General features: G+C 47.8%; 2 protein-coding genes across 8 annotated transcripts; both read right to left on the reverse strand.

Annotated features, from left to right (window-relative positions):
- Positions 1-110: 110 nt before the first annotated feature.
- Positions 111-7185, reverse strand: LOC122185197 (E3 ubiquitin/ISG15 ligase TRIM25-like). Of its 3 annotated transcripts, XM_042880769.1 has the most exons (9): positions 6506-7185; positions 5155-5250; positions 3876-4109; positions 3753-3775; positions 2463-2602; positions 1998-2028; positions 1565-1596; positions 761-832; positions 111-604 (listed from the first exon to the last, which is right to left on the reverse strand). In XM_042880769.1, exons 1-8 carry the CDS (start codon positions 7118-7120, stop codon positions 804-806), a joined length of 1200 nt encoding a protein of 399 aa, XP_042736703.1. In that variant the 5' UTR covers positions 7121-7185; the 3' UTR covers positions 111-604; positions 761-803. The 3 variants fall into 3 exon arrangements, 1 of the variants encoding a protein (XP_042736703.1); XR_006180784.1 differs by having other exon boundaries at positions 761-1596; XR_006180785.1 differs by lacking the exon at positions 111-604 and having other exon boundaries at positions 800-832; positions 1998-2602.
- Positions 7186-7545: 360 nt separating this feature from the next.
- On the reverse strand, positions 7546-21135 carry LOC122185075 (E3 ubiquitin-protein ligase TRIM62-like). Of its 5 annotated transcripts, none has more exons than XM_042880556.1 (8): positions 16832-21135; positions 13565-16545; positions 12142-13223; positions 11474-11569; positions 10135-10368; positions 10023-10045; positions 9399-9550; positions 7546-8329 (listed from the first exon to the last, which is right to left on the reverse strand). In XM_042880556.1, the coding sequence occupies exons 3-8, from the start codon at positions 13054-13056 to the stop codon at positions 7842-7844; spliced, it is 1908 nt and encodes a 635-aa protein (XP_042736490.1). In that variant the 5' UTR covers positions 13057-13223; positions 13565-16545; positions 16832-21135; the 3' UTR covers positions 7546-7841. The 5 variants fall into 5 exon arrangements, with proteins under 5 accessions (XP_042736490.1, XP_042736491.1, XP_042736489.1 ...); XM_042880557.1 differs by having other exon boundaries at positions 13565-13709; positions 15608-21135; XM_042880555.1 differs by having other exon boundaries at positions 13565-13709; positions 15369-21135.
- Between the last annotated feature and the right edge of the window lie 22 nt (positions 21136-21157).

A 21157-nucleotide genomic window follows, 5' to 3' on the forward strand; every position in this document is an offset into this window, starting at 1 on the left:
CCTGGGTTGGCCCTGCCTTCCCACCAGGTGCTCAATCACTGCTTCAGGCCATGAAAACATTTCCACAATAGAGGCTGACTAAGCTATCATACAAAGACAATTCCATCTGTGCTGTAACGATCACTTGTTACGTGTGGTTATCCAAATAGTGCCACGGTCCTGAACAGCTTTCTACTGTAGCCATCCACAAGCAGTGTTCCTGACAATTAATCCCCACTGATGGTATGAAATCAAACAGCCTTTCTCGTTTATATCTACAGCTCTTTATTTGGTTACGCTACTGTAAAATGGCAACCTAGTCACTTCAACTAATAGGACACAAGAAACATTAATGCCTACAAGATGCTGTAGTTGGAGATTTTCTTATGTTCATGTTAGTACTTGACATTTCTTTTCAAAATTTGCATTGCTATAGAACTGCTTTTAATAGGAGGTTCATATGGAAGACCAAGACACTTAACGGCAACCTGGAGTTAAAGAACACTTTGGACAATCTTTAACTTCCTTCTCTCCGTGTTCTGAGCTTTTTGGCATCTCCCTTTCTTCCAGGAATACGTATACCATTCACTTTGTCCACATCTTCATCCTTTCAGTTGGTATTATACTGTAGAAATACACAAGATGAAAGAGATTCACACAGTAATAATAACTGTAACACTGTAATAATCTAAGGCTGGCTCTGTTAAAGCCAAAGCAGCCATATTGTTAAGTTGAGCTGTGTAATTTAAACTGTATTGAATAGTTTAGTGGTACCACCTACCTCTTGTGCTCTCCATCTATTCCAGTTACTGAAATTTATGGCATTATTTTCGTTTTTTCTTCCCGAATTTGCCTGGTAAAACAAACAGATCTGCAGTTAGGACAAGACAGCACTGTTTTCAATCCTCTACATCCCTTCCAAAGTGAAATTTTATCATCCATCTATCCATTAGAAATGCTTGTCAGCATGGAATCTTTTCCCTTCCAAAACTTAAAAAGTGGTGAAGAAAGTGTCACTTCTTCTTTGAATTTAAAAACCAGAGAAACAGAACAAAACTTATTTTGTAAGATGAACTTCAGTTGCAGAAAAGCATCGATTAAATCTTTCAACTAACTTGTAAATAAGTTTTCCTTAGAAAAAATTTATAGGACAATCACCACTTCCTACCCAGCAGAAGGCTGTTTGTGCATTATGGATATCTGAGGAGTAATACTGTTTACAGGTTTAATATCTCCTGCAGCATCTGAATTTGTCTCTGGATGTTTTCAGGCACTGGGCTTGCTCAGAGGGAACTCTTCTTTGGTCTTTCCCAGGGGCAGGCTCAGACGTTTACTGAGTACCAACACAAAACCTGCCTCTCCATCAAGCTCAAGATAAATAATTACTCTGTCAAGTTTCCACAGATTTCTGCAGATCTTGTGAACTGTGCCCCGAGGCTGCACTTCTGCTGGTCTCACCTCTCTCATGGAGAAGAGAAACATACAAAAAAATGTTGCTGACACTTTTAGGTGAGATATTTTCTCTGCAAGATGCACAGCCCCATGCCAGCCTCCTGAGGAACAGCGAGCATTTTTGAACACTTACTGTTTGAACTGCTACCAGCAGCTGGATCCTCACTGTAAAGAGACAGCAGTGAGTGTTAGTGCCTCATAGAACATACATCACATCTTGGAAATAATAAAACAGGTGATGTTAATAGATCTGACCCCCCTATTTTGAGATAAATGACGATTTCCACACATACGTCCAGCCCACTAGTTTTCTGGTTCTGTTGCCCTCTTTTGTTTCATGTTTGAATAAAAAAATATATTTTAACAAGTTCTCAGCTATATTATTTATTTTATATGCGGCCCAAGACAATTCCTCTTCTCTTAATGCAGCCGGGGCACAGCAAAAGGTTGGATGTCCACGTCTAGGATCTGCTTGGCTCTTCCTGAGACCAAAGCACAGGACCAGAAGATGTACAGGCCTTAAATTCTGCTGCAGAGTTATTTCATAACTAAAGAAAAGGACTTACCTCTTCCACTTAATCTGGTTAGTGAGTAGTCCTAGGAAAGATTGAGAAGAATGTTTTACAAAGTTGGCAGTGCATTCAAAAGTCTGTGACTTGGCGCTGTGCACTTGAGACCACGGGCAGGGATAAACTCAGTGGGAAGGAGGGTGGGCAAACAAAGAAAATGTTTCTCAAAATCAGGATTGACTGTCCAGTGCCTTGCAGGCAGGAGGAACAGGGAACCAGTGCAGAGAAAGGAGAAGCTGGCTTTACACAAGTTTGGAGGCCTTGTTTTCAACTCCAGAATCAGCCTTACTGCCCCTTCCCTCCTGCCTCTCCATCAGCCCACACTGCACTCTCAAACCCCCAAATCTCACTTGAGTTCTCACTCCGAACCTTTGTGGGAAGGAGCCAGCGCTGGGCACCAAGGGGAGGAGGCTCTATCACACTCAGCCACGCACTGCTGTTGGGTCAGGGCAGGACACTCACTGTGCACACTTTGCAGGTACGTGTCCAGGCGGGATGAGCAGTCCCCCATCAGTGTCTGGAAGCTGCTGACAGCAGCCTCGTTCAGTTCCACTGCTGACACGTCCATCTTCGGACAGATCCTGAACTTGTGACTCGAAATGCTAGGATGCAAGCAGGCATTTCACCACAGAAAGCCATTTAGTGTTGAAGATTTAACAAACTCTTTTATTAAGAAGGACTCTGCAAAGATGACAGTGCATTGTGGTGTAAACAACTCTTTGTTAAGGTTAAACAAGTCACAGCTGTTAAAATTAACAATTTATTTGGCATTACCTGTTACTTACCAGACCCACAAAAGACCTTTGAAATACTGAAATGAGAAAGGAGGAGCCATAGTGTTTTTGTGAGAAGGTGCTCTGACCTATTGCAGGCAGGCTGTCACTGTTCTAGCACAATGACCATTGTGATAAAAAGAAAACGCCAGACCTATTAAACAGTCTCCAGGCTTCTGGAAAACAGCTTCGATCCCACAGGCTACATTTTGATTTGCAGCAGAGCTGTGAGTAACAGAATGCACTGCTGCCAGCACAGTCGCCAGGTATGCAGTGATTCTAAGTTATCCTTACCGTCCAATCTCAGCCTTAATTTGTGCAAGGTACAGAGATGAGCTCTTTAGAATCCAGCTAGATGTTAGAGCTGGCCCTTCACGAGACTGAGGAGTTTACTGCAGCAACAGAATCCCTGGTGGATACGTAACTTAATGTACTGGCAGTGTGGTTTTGCACCATTGAATTACGACAGACACCCAGATGTCAGTTAGGAAGTGGTAAGTTATAAATTAAATGTATCACTTGCAGGAGAAGGCAAGTGCTCTGTCAAGTCATTGCACTTGTCCACAAACAGAACCCAAACTGAGCTGGTCGTCTCCGCAGCCAAGGGCTGCTCAGTGCAACTGAGTGTGGGAATGTCACAGATACACAGCTGGGAGAGCACTGCTGTCTGTAACCTGAACCCTTACGGTCTCCATCTCTAACAAAAACATTTTTGTCATAATAAAAGCCAGTAGTTTTCACCAGAATCCAGTAACCATGTAGCTAAAGAAACTGAAGCTGTTTTGGGCCACTGGAATGGTCAGCAGCTATGTCCCCATCTTTGTTAGTTGTGTGGGCATGGTGCCCTCTGGCACAGATGCAATAGGGAGCAGCTTTGCAGACGGGGTTCCAGGACAGAGGGGCACATGCAGCAGGTTTGATCTCAGTTACCCACATCATATTTTTTCAAAGAAAACAAGTGTTTTCAGATGGAACGTACCTGTCCAGCACCAGCCTAAATTCCTGTGATTAAGATTGAAAAAGAAGAAGAAATCATTAGTGTAATTTCCAGAAAGGGCAGCTGGCTGAGAAGCGGGCACGCGAACAAAGAACAGCTGCTTACTTTGACGAGGTGGAAAGTGTTTGGTTGTTCTTTTATCTTCTGCAAGGACTGAAGATGCTGCACAAGCTCAGCTCTCTTTTCTTCCATCTCTTTCTTCCGTTTAGCGCATTCTGCCAGTTGTGATTTCTCACTGGATTGAATATCACTGAAGATCTTCTTCTCTTTCTTTTTTATCTGTGTCTTTATCTCTCCAAACATCCTTTGCAGCAGGAAAGTCACTGCTTTCGTATTGCTCTAAATGAAGAGAGAAGAAAATGGTGCACTGGCTCAGGCGCTCAACTAGGGGTCTCTACTAGATTTGTATCTGTCCTTTCAGCTTTAGAAGGAAGCAGACGATAAGCGTTTGCTTAGATTATGTGATAAACACAACAAATTCTGAAAATTACCCTGCTGTAGCAACAAAATTGGATAAAATCCAGCTAGCAGTGTGAGAACCACATTGCTAAATGCAATACCTTTATTTAAAGGATAAAAAGCTTTAAAAATATATAATGCTATGCACAGACTGTGGTGTGCAAATGACTAAACTCTGCCAGTCCTGCCACCACAATGAAAGGTGGAGTTTCCCAGCTGGTTCCTTCTGAGAAGCTATGCTGGGAGGCTATAAAAAAGCTTGATGGGAGCTTCTTAAATCAGTGTTTTCCCTACTTTGGACTGCATCTCTTTCTATTCATCTTTTTTTTCTACTTGTACTGATAGTTGAAGAGCTGGACACCTAGATGATACCTGAATTTTCCTCCTGATTTGACAATTGTTCTAGCTAAAAGATTCTATGTTCCTTGCTTACCATATTTCTTCTGCAGTTGTAATAATACTAACAGCCAGTATATTTCATAGTGAGCACCACTCCTAATTAATTAATTCTTGCAAAAGAGACAAACTAGATCCTAAAACCCAAATAACCACATGTTAAAATGTAGAGAAGAGTTGCAAAGGATTGGTTTGACTGTTCCCAAGGGCTCCAGATGGAATGAGGAAGGCAGCCCACAGCAGTGCAGTCAGTGGAGGTCACCGGCTGCCATTCAGGCACAGCTCTGCCCTGTCACAGCCTCAGCATCCCTGTGCAGCCCTGGCTTGAAACTGCTGTCACAGAGCAGCTTCAATACCACCACCTGTACGGGGCTGTGCCTGATGTTTTCAGTAATTACTGGAGTGCCTCTGCAGGTGAATCTATCAGGACAACTTGCTGAATGTGACACCACAGTATTATTGCCATCATTTATTTCTTAGAAAACACGGAGGGAAGATGCTCTGAATTAGTCGTGAGCTGGGTGCATACCTCAATCTGATTCTTGTTTCGCTGAAGCTCCTCGAGGGCGATAGATAAATAATTTGTGTATCTCAGCAGCCTATCCATAGTGTGAGAGAGGTCATCCTAGCAGAAGAAAAAAGAGCATTGAACTTCACAACAGGGAAGCAGCATGTGTATTATTAAACCAGGCCAGCCGTTTGTGGCACTGGTGAAGCAGCATGTGTGCTTGCTTTCTCCAACACCATGGTTGCAGTAAGCTCTAAAATAGGCTGTGTTACTTGCCTCCTTTTAAAGGTAGGGTAAAATGGCAAAACCAATACAATTTTTGAAGTCTTTCAAGCCAGTGTTTAATTCTGATGTATGCGTGACTTTGTATATGGTAGATTAATCAATTAAAAACCTTCCCTTTGAATAAGTAAATTTCTCTTTAAATGAATAAATCTCACTTTGTCTGTTCAAGTTCTGTTCCCGTCAGAACCTCCGCATGTGCTTAATGTAATCCAAACCCTTGGTTTTCACATCCGTCAGTGTTTGTGGCATCTATGGGCAAGGTAACAAGTGACCATCTTTTCAGGACATTAGCAATACATCAGTACTTACCCAGCTGCTTACTTTGGTCAGTCCCTGAGTGCTGTTACAATGTATGATGGCAGGTTTCTGGGTGATGTTAAATCTCGCTCTTCAGGGATGAGGCAGGCTCTAGACATTGCTCAAAGCAAGTCTGGATGTGGCTCCAGGCAGCCTGGTCTAGTGGATGGCGACCCTGCACACAGCAAGGCATTGAAACTAGAAGATCTTTGAGGTCCTTTTCAACTCAGGCCATCCTATGATTCTGATTGCTGCCTGGCTGGTGCTGGCTACTCCTCACCTGCTTCCAGCAGTGTTTTCACACCTCCTGCACGCACTAATGGCCACAGCAGCACACATGCCAGTTTTTTAAACCTCTTGAGTAAAAAATGATACCAGAAAGCTTAGTTTTTTTGTTGTTTTGTTTTGTTTTGTTTTTTTTCTGTGAGATATTTGTCATAGCTGGAAAGTTTTAAGTTTTGAAAAATGTAAAGATGAAGAATCAAATCTGACTGAGGTTCCTTGCCCCAAAAGGCTTTTGTGAGAGGAAAAAGCGCCGCTTTGGAGGAAGAGCTCGGTAATCTCCTCAGCCACCACAGAGGAGGAAATGACAAGCAAAGCTCAGCACATAGGACCAGCATGCTGGTATGCCCGTGGTGCCCCTGCCTGCCTTCAGCCCCCATCCCCACCCCAGAGCAAGGGTTAAGCGTTCCTGCCCCCACCCCCATGCTGTGCCCCCCTGCCCCCATGCCCAGGCTCTGCAGTGAGACATGCAGGGCCTCGGGAGAGGAGAGAGAGGAGGGCCCCTTACCAGGTTCATGTCATGGGCCTCCTTCAGGGTGAGGATCTTGTGGCCCTTGTGGCACCCTGCAATGGAGCACAGCACGCAGATGAACTGCCTCTTGTCCTGGCAGAAGTACTCCAGGACCTTGCCGTGCTCCTGGCACCTCCTCTCCTCCATCGAGCCGCCCATGCCCACCTCCACCAGGACGTGGTCCCTGTGGGAGGCCCTGGCGCCGTGCTTGTCCAGGTGGGCCTGGCACAGGGAGGCATCGCAGATCAGGCACGTCTTCACAGCCGGCTGGGGCTTGTCCAGGCAGAAGTCACAGGGAACTGCCTCTGCGTTTTCCGTCGCAAAGCCCTCGTCCTGCTTCCCTTTGTTGGCCAGATACGTCTCCACGATGCTGCACAGATGGAAGTTATTTTGCAGTTCCAGGGTGGGCCCCAGCTCGACCCTACACAGCGGGCAGGAGTAGGGGACCTTGTCCTGCTGCTGGGTGCTGAGCACCTTCTGGACACACTGCTTGCAGAAGCTGTGACCGCAGCGGAGTGACACGGGGTTCTTGTACAGGGACAGGCAGATGGAACAGCTGAGTTCATCTTCTAAGCTACAAGAGGCTCCAAATTCTTCCTTTGCTTTTGCCATGGCTGCACAACCGATAGACAACACCCACCAGACTGCCAGAAACGAAACTGAAAGGCACAGGGCCAGCCGTGCAGCCCAGCCCCCTGCACCCCGCCCCCTGCTCTCCGGGGTGAACAAAATGCTCCCCCATGTGAGGCGTGTTATCGGCAGTTCGCCTGCAGCCCTGTGCCCAAGTGAGCCGTGGATGCGATGTGCCTTAGCCTGGCTGCAGCAAGCCAGGCGTTCTCTGCTTAGCTGCGCTCTCCTCAGCTGCTCCAAGCACCACCATCCTGCTGGTACCCCAGGATAGGAACAGACCTATGGCAGTGCTGTGCAGGACACGGAGGTAAAAGCTGGTGCACTAGAGCAGAGATTGGCAATGCTGCTTGTGAGTGCTGTAGCATTCACGTTGTGCCGTATATCTAATAGACTAGGTTACCACCAAGTTTTGTGAACAAAATTACTTTAATAATATCCATCCAACACAGCAATCCATACAGTTCAGCAAAAGTACAATACTCGAAACAGAAGTACTGAAAACCTGAGGAGATGTATTTGATGGTAGAGCCTCATTTTCTCATTCTCTTACTCAGCCCACAGCTGCAAAAGACCTTATTATAGCTCAGGAGCAGGCCTGAAGCCTGGCTTATACTGCGCTAATGTGGCAGAGTCTGTGCAGCTGCAGCCCCAAAATATAGAGAACCAAGGTGCAGAAAGGCAAGGCAGCCTTTCCCCCAGGTCACTATGTGAGTGAAAGGGAGCCATGAGAAATGCTGAAGATAGCATAGACAGGAGAGCTTGCAGGGATGATTACTGCAGCTATGGGCACACAGCTCCTAGAAGAGCCCGAATAATCCTTGACAGACACATCAAAAAATGACACTGTCTTTCTTTCGCAGTCTAGTTGTACCCTGACCATTCTGATGGCTGTGTTAAGTAAATGGACTTTAATCTGTCTTTTATCTAGAAACACACGGAGATGATGCTGAGGCAACATTTCCAGGTAGCATTGAAAACTGTTATCAGTGACACCCACTTTCCAGCACAATGAGTCACGGGTGATCACCTCCCAGAAGTGCTGGCCGCTCGAGAAGCAGCTGGTGCTGTACACCCAGAACGGCATTTCAATTAGCACAGGAAATGGGTAAGATGGCCCAGCTACTCTGAGCACCTTGTCATCTACATGTAGTCCACATGCTTGACGTGATTTGAAAGTCAGATGTTCATGAGCTACAAAAACAAACAAAAAAAACCCACGTTATGGTTCACAGGTGGTTGTGCAGATCAACATACATCTCCACTGCTGGAAACAAAGGTGAAAGAAATCTTGAACCCAAAGTTATTAAAAGTGTATTCATTAATTACACTCTCTGCACCTCTCTTAGCTACTCCTACAGAGTTCTAAAGGGAGTGAATATCACGTTTCAAGAAATACTTCCATTTCACAGTTTTAACACAACTTTTGCTTTCTGTTTCCAACTGCAGCAACTCCCTCACCATTATCCCGCAGAGCTTCATTATGTGTTCTAAAACGCTCTCTGGATCAATCCCCACGCACAAGTATGCAAATGTTTTATAAAATTATTTGCTTATTTCATTTGAAGCCATCTCCTAGAGCTCTCAAAAAAGCCCTAAGCATTGGCTGCCACAGACAGTTAATCCTGCCCTGTTTTCCTTCATACTATCTCTTGCAAGTAATATATTTCAGTATTGCAGCTTTTTTTACTCTGCAAGTTATCCTTCAGTAGCTGTGAGCTGGCAACTAAAACTGCTCAAATGGGATAGGTAATCACAAAAGTCTGCTCAAGAGGGCAAGAACATGGGAACCAGAACTTTTTTTAATTCAGCTGGACAAGATCCTACAGCGCACAGCACATCAGTATGCTGATCCTTTAAAACAGCACGAAAGAGTACAGTTATTTAGATAGAAAGAGCAAATCATTTGTATTTGTAAACAAATTCCACCTGCTGCTGTGGAGTGCTCATCTCTCCTGTGCCACTTTGATGCCAGTGACAGAAGAGATGTTGCCACACTCTTCTCTTTGTCCTCTCAGAAAATTCCTAGACATCTGCACCTCACCACCCACAGCTCATTGTACTGGGGTGCATCCGAGTCCCACAGTGCTGACGCCCAGAGCAAGCTTTCCTTTTGTTGCACACATATGTGAAAATAATCAAGCGCAGTGTCAGCAATCAGTTCTAGAGGAACTTGGTGTACTTGCTGTATTTTACAGCCCTTTCTTAAATATGCTTTGCTGATTCTCTGTCTTACCTCTTACTTAGTGAAATAATCACTTACCAAATGATGATTCCATTGAGGACTCTGCATCCAAGATTAAGTGGTCATAAGGCTGGAAATGCTCTTGAATGATGTTCTTCATTGATTCATCCATAATAGTGAGCTGCTCTGCCAGTTCTGTGCCATCTTTATTAGGAACTTGTTTCCTCTTCCTAGAACATACAGAAAGGCATCAGAACAGCAGTGAGTCATGGGAAGATGTTACCAATCCCAACGCTGAGTGAACAACTGAGCCAAGCAGAGGGCAATGCAGTGCTGGGGACAACTCTGACTATCTAAGCTCATCTGTTCTTTGTATGTCCGCACAGGCATCTCAGTATTCACAAACTGCCCCAAGCTGGTCACAGGAATGGGTGCTGATGGTTCAGAAAAGTCAGTCATGTTGTATGTGGAGATTCACACACAATATCAGTGAAAATTCTGGGGCTTCTTCAGGTCTCTGAAGGAGAAAGGTGCCAAGCATGCATCAGTGTGCTGAAACTGGCAGCCGTCATGAGCCCAGCATAAGCCTGGGAAGCTGGGCTTGCCCTGTGTGCCAGGTGGGCAGACAGCCTGGGACTGAGGGAGTGACAGCTATCAGCAGCTCAGTGAAATGCAACAGCAGACCACCAGTGAAGAACTTACCTGGCTTGTATTGCTGACAAACCCTGTAAAAAAGGCATTATGAAAGCAGGATTAGCACAGTACAAAGGCCAACACAAGTGCTGCAATATCTCTGGGAAGGGCTGTTAGGTACCTTAAGGAAGAGTACGGGATCCTTCTGATCCCTCAGAGCCTTCAACTCCTGCACACTGCGGCTGGCGGCATCCTTCATCTCTTTGTGGTCTTTTATCCACGGCTCAATCTGAGAAAGCTGTTGCTCCTCAATGTCACTGATGGCTCCCAGGATCTCTGTTTTGCTTCTATCCAGCTGCTCACAAATCAACCTGAAGGAGTGCTCCACATGATTCCTGTGCAATCTTTCCAATGCCTTTTGAGAAAATATTTGCAAAACTATTAGGGATGGAATGTTACACTTTCCACACTCTCTCTCACTTAGAAAGGAGCCTGATCTTTTCTGCACTTAGAGAAGTATCATTTACTTCTTCCACATAGCAACATAGCAAGATGTCTCATTGACAGCAGATGGGCCAATTGACATAGGTGCCCTACTCCTGCATCTGGCAGCTGACCAGAGAACACCTGGTAGCAGTAACTGGGGAATAGTCTCATTCCCTTTGGATAGACTCCAGCTCCTCTTTCCTTGGGTTTCCAATACTGGGAAGTTCAGTGCTTTCAGGAGCACCAGAATGATGCTGCCAATGACTAAGTAGCAGTTCTTGCACTAAGCTTGCTTAAGGCTTTCAGCTATGCATCTTTCCTTTTTCTGCACTGGTAGTTTTCCATGGATATGTTCTCTTTTGCTCTTTTAAAGAAGGGTAAGGAAGAATGCTTTAACTGCTTACTGCCTCCACCAAATTGCCTTCACTGTTAGCAAAAAGCTGTGCTGCCCCAAACAGGACACTGCCAACAGCACAGTTTTGCCTTCAGACAACAAGGGAGTACTTCCCCTGTCTGGTGCCAGGACTTCCACTACTTACAGCCCCATCATTTCTACCGGTGGAAGGAGTCAAGTACATTTGCATGCCAAAAAATTCAAAACACTTTGGGACGGTCTTTTAACCTCCCATCTACCAACTTCTTAGATGCACAGGCTAGCCTAATAGGATTTCTTGTTGTAAAGAGGATTAAAATCACTGTAAGATGGCTTATATCTTTCCCCTAAAGATTTTAGAGCATGCAAATTGAAGAAAGCTGGAAAAAGAAATCGCCACCCACCTAAGAGGAAGCATGGCCTCAACAGCAGCATTCAAGTTCATCTATCCTCTGTCATCTGAAAATGTACTTCCCAGTCTTACAAGAAAACTGCTCATCAGCCTCCAAAGGGGAAACCAAGAAAGTAACTGAGAAACCAACCAGGAACTAAAAAGCTTGGAGATCCAGGGTCAAGGAAAGGGAAAAAAAAACACCAACACAACCCTAATCAGCTATGAGCATAAACCACCCTCTAAGTGCTATGGGATCGTGGAACAAACCTTTATCTTCTCCTGTTGTGACAGCAGATTTTCCAAGCTTTTATTCACTGCATATTCATGTTTTTTCAGTATTTGCACAGCTTTAGGGAAATCACTCTGAGAAAACAACAAGAGCGAGGTATGAGGTACAGACATAAGGGCACAAGATGGGCAATGTTATGGAGGTGGGGGGGGGTCAGACCCAGAAGTTTGTTCACTGTCTGCTCTCACGACAAATCAGTGCATAAAAGCTTTACAGGGAGATTTTGCTCCTCAACAGAACTCATGATCATGAGCGTGGGGACGATGCTCTCAAAACAAAAACTGTTCATACACAACAGCCACACGGAAAGAGTTTCCTTTCTGTTATGCTGCCATCAATTTTCATTGCACAAATGCAACTGAGGCTGATACTCCTGTTTGAAGATGCAGTGAGGACTAAAAGCAAAGCCACAAACACTCGGTCCCACCGACCGCTCGGGAGATTGTTTTACAGCCCAGGGAGCAAGCCCAGAGGCAACCTGGAGCAAAGCCCACACCCAAAGCCACGTATCCCAACATGGGAGCCTGCACACCTGAATCCCAGGAGTTGTTCAGGTCTCACTCTGCAGGCAGCTCTCCATATCCCGTATCCCCAGGTTTTCCCTCAAGCATCCTCAGTCTGGGCAGCTGTCCTAGCAGCCCCTTACCTGTGCTTGGCCAAAAGCCTCTTCCACACTGATGATTTCATGGCTCCTGTGGGAGCTGGTGGCACAGCACAGCATGCAGACACAGACCGAGTCCGTCACACAGTAGCATTCCAGCAGCTTGCCATGCTGGGCGCATCTCCTCTCTGCCAAAACACGAGCATCACAGGGCTCCACCAGGACGTGGCTTGTCAGGAAAGCCTTTGTGCTGTGCTTGCCCAGGTGGGCCTGGCACAGGGAGGTCTCGCAGTTCATGCACGTCTTCACTGCTGGCTGAGGCTTCTCAAGGCAGAAATCACACATGATCTCCTCATCATGCAGGTCCGAACTTTCTCCCTTCTCTCCACATTCCACTTCACGTTTTAGTTTCTCTTCAAGAGCGGCATTTTGCTCACTGGTGTCCAAAAACTTCTGCACTACGCTGCGGAGCTGGATGTTGGGCTGCAGCTTCGTAGGAAGGGCTTCCTGGGCGCTGCACAGCGGGCAGCTGACGAGGCCCTGCGGGCAACGCTGACTGCGAAGCAGCCCCTGGATGCACTCCTCGCAGAAGCTGTGGCCACAGCTGAGGGACACAGGGTTCCTGTAAACGTCCAGGCAGACGGAGCAGATCAGCTCCTCCTGTAACGCCTTCAGCACCCCCGGCTCCGCCATGGCGTCTGCAAACGCACGATTCAACAGGGCGAAGGCCGGGCCGAAAAGAGCCGCGGCGCTGAGCTGGCTGGGCGGGGACTGGGAACTGCCGGCACTTCCCGCGAGGGCGCGGTGCCCCCTCGGCTTACGGCTCTCCTTCCTGCACTGCCGGGGCCGCCCGGCCCCCTGGGGATCCCCAGAGCCGCAGCCGGAGCTGAGCGCAGCAAGTAGGCAGCCCTCCTTGAACGGGAAGAGCGGCGGCTGAGAGGTGCGGCCCTCGGCTTCCATCTGTAGCCGGTTTCACTTTTCTTTCTGTCGGTCCTTTCTAGAAATTTCTTGAGATGACCTCTGGGGCCCTCCATCCTCAAAGCATGGCCCCGTGTCACTTTCTCCCTGCTCCAGCACTGCCCAAGTTCTCACCTTCCCTCAGCATTTGAGTCAGACCTTTGTTCCTCCTGGAAACAGAAGGGAGGCAAGCACAGAATCATTAAGGTTGGAAAAGACCTCTAAGATCATCAGGTACAACCCCAACACTTTGCCACCATTCCCACTGACCCATCCCACAGCCCTCAGTGCAGCATCTCCACAGGTGTTGAACACCTCCAGGACAGTGACTGCAGCCCTCCTGGGCACCCCGTGCCAGGGCATCGCCTCTCTGAGAAGCAATTTTTCCTGTGATCCAACCTGAACCTCCGCCGGTGCAACTGAAGGCCACCCCTCTTGTTTTGTCACTGTTACCTGGGAGGAGGAAATGCTCTAGCATTTCAGAGCAGGGGAGAGAGGAAGATGGAGGCACCTTATTTAAGAGCCGCTTCCCTCTGTTCTCTCTGCATTTCTGTGCAGGCCTTCAGGCCGTACCCAGCTCTGGTGGTCTGATGCTGACAGGTGGCAATGCCTGGGGCTGAGCCGCTCCTCTGCTCCTATGGGTGTGCTGAAAGGTCCTGGAGCAGATGTAAGAACAGGGAGAAAAATAGGACATGTACAAAGAATGGAATCATAGAGTCATGTAGATATCATATGTAGAAGATCCTGAGTTGGAAGTGACCCTGGTGTTTTTGTCTAACTGTATGCTGGACAGCTGTTCCAGAAGGATACTGTGAGAAACAGTGTGAAAAGTTTTACTGAAATCCAAAAGGATAACATCAGCTGACTTCCTTTCCTCATCTAGGTGGATGGCCTTGTCATAATAGGAAATTAAGTTAGATAAACAGGACCTTTCCCTTAGGAACCTGTGTTGGCTGTGACCAATGACCACATTGTCCTGCAAGTGTTTTTCAGTAACTCCCAGCATAATTTTGTTCATAATTTTACCCTGGTTATCACTGAAGTGAGACTGACAGGCCTGTAACTACCAGGGTCTTCTGTCTAGGTCTTCTTGAATACTGGAGAGTTTGACAGCTTCCCATCACCTGGGACTTCTCTAAAGACCATTGAAAAATCATTGAGAGAGGTCTTGCAATGACACTGGCCAGCTCTCTGAATACCCTGGGATGAATGCCATGGGGTCCTATGGTCTTATATATATCCAAGTGGAGCAGCAAATACTGCACCTACAAGATTGAGGTTGGCTGGGATTTGATCATTACCACAAACAGTCCTCCAACTCAGTGCACCTATTGCTCCTGCAATGTTTGTTTCCTCTCTGCCTTCATCTCACTGAAGAAGTTGCTCTCTGCTCCTCTCAACAACAGCCTCTGCCTTCCCACTAACAGCACTGCTGCACTCCTCCACTCTGGACACAAGCACCTGGCTCCTGCATTCATGAACCTTTCCCTTTGGCACATCTGAGGTCACTCCAGCAAACGTGGCTCATACAACAGGGCAGCACCAAAGACATTTTCAAAGCATGTATTTGCTGTCACACAACCATTCTCAGAGCTCTGACATGGAGCTGACATCCTGTGAGAGGGATGCTGCTCATGGTCAGGCATTTGGAAAATGCTGAAGATGCTGTCCCTCATTGGGCAGGTGCCAGCTAGCCAAGGTCAGCATCAGAAGATGCCCCTGTGCACAACAGCCAGTCACTGGCTTCTCTTAAAGAGGAGATAGATAAGAGGAAGAAGTATCTCAGGGAATGGAGCATCAAATTTGAAGTTAGATTGACTTCCTGCTTAAAAAACCTGCAATGGCCCATGAGATCCTGGTGTTTTGCAACAACCTTCTCTCCAAAAAAAAAAAAAAAAAAAAAGAATAAAATTATGGTTTGGAGAAAAAGGAGCTTTCCAATCAACTCTGTTCTAAAGCTGAAAATCACGTTAGAACCTGGTTCTAGCTGCTTTTAATTGGTTTGATTTACACATGTGCAGAAATTACCCTTCTGTCACATGCTTTCCCTTTCTCTTTCCTAGTATTGTTTCTCCATGTAGCCCACAGCTGCCTGAAACAGTCAAGACTCCCCCCTTCCTGTCTTACCAGAAGCTGTTGGCCATGGTCAGTAGCAATGTCCGAGCACAAACTGTCCCTGCAGCCCCTGGTGGCACAGCCCTCACTGCAACCTGTCTGCAGGGGCTGGTGCAGAGCGTCTGGGCAAGTGTGCTGTGCTCAGTTAAATGCCCAAAGGAGCAGTAGGTGCTTATTTTACAGGAATTTATCACACAAACCTCTTCCTGATGATATTCAACTCCCAGTCCTGTTTCATGCACTGCAGCTGGTGCGGATGGGTGCAATTCTTCCCTCCGTATCAGCCCACTGCATGCTCCCCAAGCTTTCTTGTGACCTTGGCCCACTTCTGTATTCTTGTCATTCCCAAAAGCTCAGGGTCCTTTATCATTACTTTTTGCTCCTCTGTAGGGTTTATAGTTTATTTTTTCAGCACTGTCCTGAAATATGGTTTTCTTACCCTCAATTAATTAGAGTTATTAATCTTTTCACTGAAGAAAGAATTAATCTCCCTAATTTTCTTCAGGAGTTTAGATAGCCAGAAGGTTCTGGAAGCTGCAGGTAATGACCACTGTAAATAATTTGCTGTTATCTCCTGGGCTGTCTGCATGGTGACCCGCATGGCACAACAGTGTGCTGCTTCAGCCAAACAGGCTTTTCAATTCTTCTTTGGCCTCTGTTCTCCTTGGCATGGCAGCAACAGCCCATCCCCACGTCTTGTGTGTCCCTCAGAACAGCCACGTGTACCAACCGGAGCCAGGCTGGCCATGGGAGGAATGCTTCTGGTCCAGGCACTTCGTTGCTGCAGTGCCTTCCCCTGCCAACCTGTAGGGAGCACGGGTTCTCTGTTCTCCTTGGACAGCTGAGTTCCTGCCTGGACCTGAAATGAGTGGCTCGCAGTGAGGGATGGAGATGTTGGTGATGAGAACACAGGCTTTCACTGCCCACGCAGCAGCAGTGAGCTGAATCCTTGCACTGCCTCTCTCCGGGCAGATGCTGATATTTTGCAAACTCACTGAAATGAAGACTCCTTGTGATACAAATCAACGTGAGCAGATACAAATCATGGTTGGAGTGTGGCACGGTATAGGCAAATGTAGTTCCTCTCTGCGCCCTGGAGCAGTGTGTTCTGCATGGGCAGTAAATCCTTTGTGCTCCAGGGTACTGCTGTGAGCCCGGGGCACCTCGTGCTCCTTTTTTGGGAGGATTACACCCAGGACACGTGCACTGCTGCAGTGGAGATAGTTTCCCTCTAAAACGATCGTTGTTGTGAAGGCAGTGGGGAGATCCTTTTGCTGCCCCACAGGCTGGTGGAGGACAGATCCCCACACGGCTCCGCTCAGCATCCTGTGCCATTTCTTCAGTGCTCTGCACATGTGGGTCCTTGTGGATGTCAAACTGAAAGGGAAGCAGAGATGCTCAGACAAGCAGAGAGCCCCAGCACATTTGCAAGAGTGCTCTGCCTGCACCTCACCCACTGCAGCTGCTGCTGAGCTGCTGTGGCTCGCCCAGGGCAGATGTGCTCCTGCTGCATGGCTCCTTAAGGGTCTGCTCAGCCAACACTGGGTGTAGCCCACTGTGCCATGCAGGCAACAAGAGCCTGAGGCACAGCAGCCTCACCCCCACCCAGCACTGAGGTGGGCATTTGAGGAGAGGGATTGGTTGGGAAATGGTATCTTCTTACCTGCAGGAGGCTGCTGAGAAGTGTGAGGGCTCCAAGTGTGAGTTTGAAGAGGTACTTGGAGGTAGAGATGGTATATGAAAAACTAAAATGTATCCAGCCAAGGACTGAGGGGGAGAGAAAGAAGGAACAGACTGTGAACCCACAAGGAGCAGCATCTAGAGCAAGCTCTCCACCAGCCCCTAAAAGCTCATAGTGAGTATAGACAGCATCCACAGCTGGTGTACAGAGAGAGCAAAGTTTGGCAGGGCAAAGAACATCAAGATGGGCGAGACAGGCAGCAGCTGCTGGCAGAGGTCAGTGACACTGGGAGAGTAAGGCAGAGGTCCCTGAGCTGACAAGAGGCAAAAAAAACACCAAAGCCTTCCCCAGCCTTCCCTCTAAAGACACACATCAGATCTGGCCAAGTCAAGATGGAGAAATCCCAAGTGGGCAAATGTGGGCTCCAGAGCCCCGACCGGAACCTTACAGTGCCAGCGCTGAGTTCCCCTGCAGGGCTGGGAGCTCAGAGCACAGCCAGCCCTGCTCAAGGTCAGGTGTTCAGAAGATGCTGAAGATGCTGCCCTCGTTGATTCCAGCCAGCCAAGGTCAGCATCAGAGGCTGTCCCCGTGCACAACAGCCAGTCACTGGCCCCTCTCCCTCCCACAGGGCAAGCTGTGCCTGCTGTCTGGTTTTGCCTGACTGATAGAGCAGGCACTGAAGCTACAAATGCATTCCCAGGTGTGTGAGAAGAAGTTGGTTTACCAGAAAGCTATGCCAAAATAGCAAACCATTGTGCTGGTTTTGTTGTAATTTTTTGTTTCTGTTGTTTTTTTCTCAAATGGATGAGTGTAACTTTTGGAGTTTGTACACAACCCCACGTCCCCACAGCCAGGCCAGTGCACACCAGCCTACTGCCACATCCTGCTGCACGGAACGCCTGCTTGGTACCCTGACATACCAGCAGCACAGACTCACTGCTCGTGATCGGTTTGTTTCCCAGTTTGTAGTATATATGTTATCGTTTATTTATAGGCAGATCACTTCACTATTTACAGTACATGAGCGTAGAGATTCTACAGTCTTTGTGATGTAAACAAGTAACTCCGCAGCAGGGGAGTCTGGAAAAAGAAGCCAGTTCTGAAGTATTTACACAATTTAAAATAGAACTTTTATACCCACTGGATAGATATAGATAATACATCGAGCGATTTGGTTAAATTATCTATGAAACTATAGAATCTGACAATGTAAAAATACAAGAAAACGTTCTCTCGTTTTAGAAGGTAGACAGTTAAATCACACTAGAAATAAATCTCTGTTTAAAAATAATAACAATAATAATAATAAAGGAAAGGCATAGGAATCCATGCCATCTTTTAAGGTTAAAGTATATTACATAAATAAGGACACAACGGAACGGAACTGGGGGGGGGGGGGGGGGAACAAAAAAGTGAAATATAAAAAACCGCTACCAATTAAAAAAAATCAGACTAAAAACTTGATTCTTAATCACAGAGGGATCAACTCTGCCACTCCGACTTACTCTGCAAGCAGAAAATCACAGAGTTAAGCAGTACTTACTCAGCACGAGGAAGGGGGCAGAACTGGCCCCTAATAATTATCAGCAGTGTCCTTTTAGTTAATTAAAAAAAAAAAATTAGCTTTTATTATAAATAACAAAGCAGATGTGCCCCTTTTTAGGTGAAATTCTTACACCTTTCTTGAGAAATGCATCGCTTTCACCTTCCTCTCTCTCACATGCATTCAGCCCCCGGCCACGCGGTGTTGGCGGTGCCGCGCTGCGACGGCTCCGGGGATGAGGAATGGAGCCTGAAGGCTGAGTTTGGTTCATATTGCTTGAGATTGCTGGGACAGATGGAGATAGAACAGAAGGGGCTTCAGGGCTCAGCTACGAACAACGATGGAGTTCGTCATCCAGCACAATGCCAAAAAGAAAGAATACGATTCAAAACAATCCAAACGCTGGTCTGTAATGCAGCTCCGCATGGACCAGCGCTGAAGTCAGACACTCGGCCTGCACTGCAGCGCCTGAGCTGCTGCTCCTGTGGGGAAGGCGCGCAGCCCAGCGAGCTGTGCTGACAAGGAGTCGCGGTGAACCTCATCTTTGGGGCAGCATCAAACCTAACACCTGGGATTGTCCTCTGCATTCAGCCCAGACTCAGAAACATCGGCTCCTCTCCTGTGGAGCCCCAGGAACCTGCTGGATTCCAGCCAGGAAACCTGGTATCCCATCCTGAACAGCAAGATTTTATGGGGCAGATCTGTGCAAAAACAGCGAAACGGCATTTCATCATCAAACTCTTCACGTTTAGTATCTCCCCACAGTACTCACAGGCAGCTATCAGGGGGCATTCTAGAGCTATATACTTCTTAGAAAAATAGATCTCCTCCTTACTTATTGCCTACCTTAATATACCCTTTGCTCCCAGTTTCTCTGGGCTGTGCCCCAGCGGTGAGGGGCGCGAGGGCCCTTCCCTGCACCCAGAGCAGCCTCAGTCCCTGAATGGAGCGAGCTCTCCTTGGCCCCTCCTCACCCCTGGGCGCTGTGAGCAAACAAAACCTTTCCGTTAAAAAAATAAAACTCCAGTGGAAACTTATTTTTCACCACTACCCCTGCTTGAGAGATTCTAAACCCAGCCGGCAGGCAGCCACACCTGTGCTTCTCAGGCTGAAACGCTCTGCGCTCACCAAATCCTAACCTGGGGGGAGGCATGGGGGCTGGCGAGGAGGGTGCCTGAGCACCTGTGTGCGTATTGCATCAGTGCAGGAGACGATTCTCAAGGGGAGAGGGACAATGAGCCGTCCAAATTCAAGGGAGGGGGAAAAAGAACCGAAAACCCCCAAACCTCAACAAAAAATCCACTTATAGGCTTCAGGCAACACAAAGACCACTTATTGCATCTCTTCCTATCCTACGACTGCAGTACTGATTGGCTCTGTGCGTTACAAAGTTCCCATTTGCAGGGAGCACCGTGCCTCTGTGCAGAAGTGCTGCGATGGCACAGGAAGCCGCAGGAAAGCAACATCAAATTTTGGATGTTTTTGGGGGCTCACAGAAACCAAGGCTGGCAGTGCACCTGGAGGCTGCCCCAGGGGGGTCCTCGAGGACCCAGCAGCCCCACTGTGCTTACCCTTCCCCTCTGCCAGGCTTGATGCATCCTCCAGCTGAGAGCAGCCCAGGGCTCGCTCCCATGGCTGAGCAAGGAGGAGATGGAAGAATTCCACTTGGCCTTTTTTTTTGTTTTTCTCTTTTTTTTGGATTGATCGTTTTCTGAAAAACATCAGCACAGCACAGGACAGTACTACCCACCCTAAATGTGTCGCTATATACATTCTACATAAGCTCTATAGCAATCACATGTAAACATCATTGTTGTGAGGAAATACTAGGACAGAAAAAGGCAAAGCTACAATGAGGCAATTGCCAATAGCAGATGCTCAGTCTCGGCCAGGGTTACTCGTGTATGCTTGGTTGGGGATAGGATGGGGACAGCCTGTGGCAGGAGAGACCTCTGCCCTTGCTCTGGGCTTAGAGCCAAGTGGCACAAGGACACGGCCAGCTCTGGTGGCAGGTGTGGGAACCAGTGGAGCTGTGTCACTGCCTTACTGGTGCTGTTGCATGGCTGCTGGCAGCCCTTCTGTCAGGGACAGGCCTGGGTTGGAGCCGCAGGCTGTGTCGGCAAGGCAGTGCTCCTGGAACCGAACCTCCTGCAGTTTTGGGGGCTTTGGTAATACTGCCTGCAAGATGAAATGGCATCCACACTGAGGAAATGAGAATAAAAACCCTAAGTCGCGTACCAGGGAGACCCCAGAAGACTCTAATCTATCTATTGGCAGAGTTAAGGCTATATATTCTATCTACAAAGAATGGCTAAATCCCTAATGGTCTCTGTGTCCAGAAAGCAAATGAGGGTGATGGAGATGGCTTGAGGAACCAGGGAGATTTCCTTTCCCCCTGGCCTGCTCTCGGTTGGGATCCCTCCAACCAAGGCTGGGGTCTCTCCCGCTCCCACCTTTCCCAGAGGTGGGGAACAAGTTTGCAAGCAAATTTCATGGGGACGCTGCTTGAGCATGCCTTATATCCAGTGGTGCCGGGCGGCCCGGGCCCCTGGCAAAAGGCAGGGGTTGGAGCACGCAGCGGCAGGCCAGCCAGGAGCCACAGCCTCAGCAAAGCTGCCACGCTTCCTTCACGCTGCTGGGCACGGAGGCAGCAGCACGGAGCGCGCCGGTGGTGGGCACGGATCCGGCTCACCAACCGGGTGCTGGGTGGGTGTATGGCTTATCGGGCACCGGCTGCAGAATGGGCAGCCATGCCATGGAGCCAT

This window comes from Lagopus leucura, unplaced genomic scaffold, assembly GCF_019238085.1.
Source record: "Lagopus leucura isolate 7727_CA_CO unplaced genomic scaffold, USGS_WTPT01 Super-Scaffold_100027, whole genome shotgun sequence".
Classification (NCBI taxonomy): domain Eukaryota; kingdom Metazoa; phylum Chordata; class Aves; order Galliformes; family Phasianidae; genus Lagopus; species Lagopus leucura.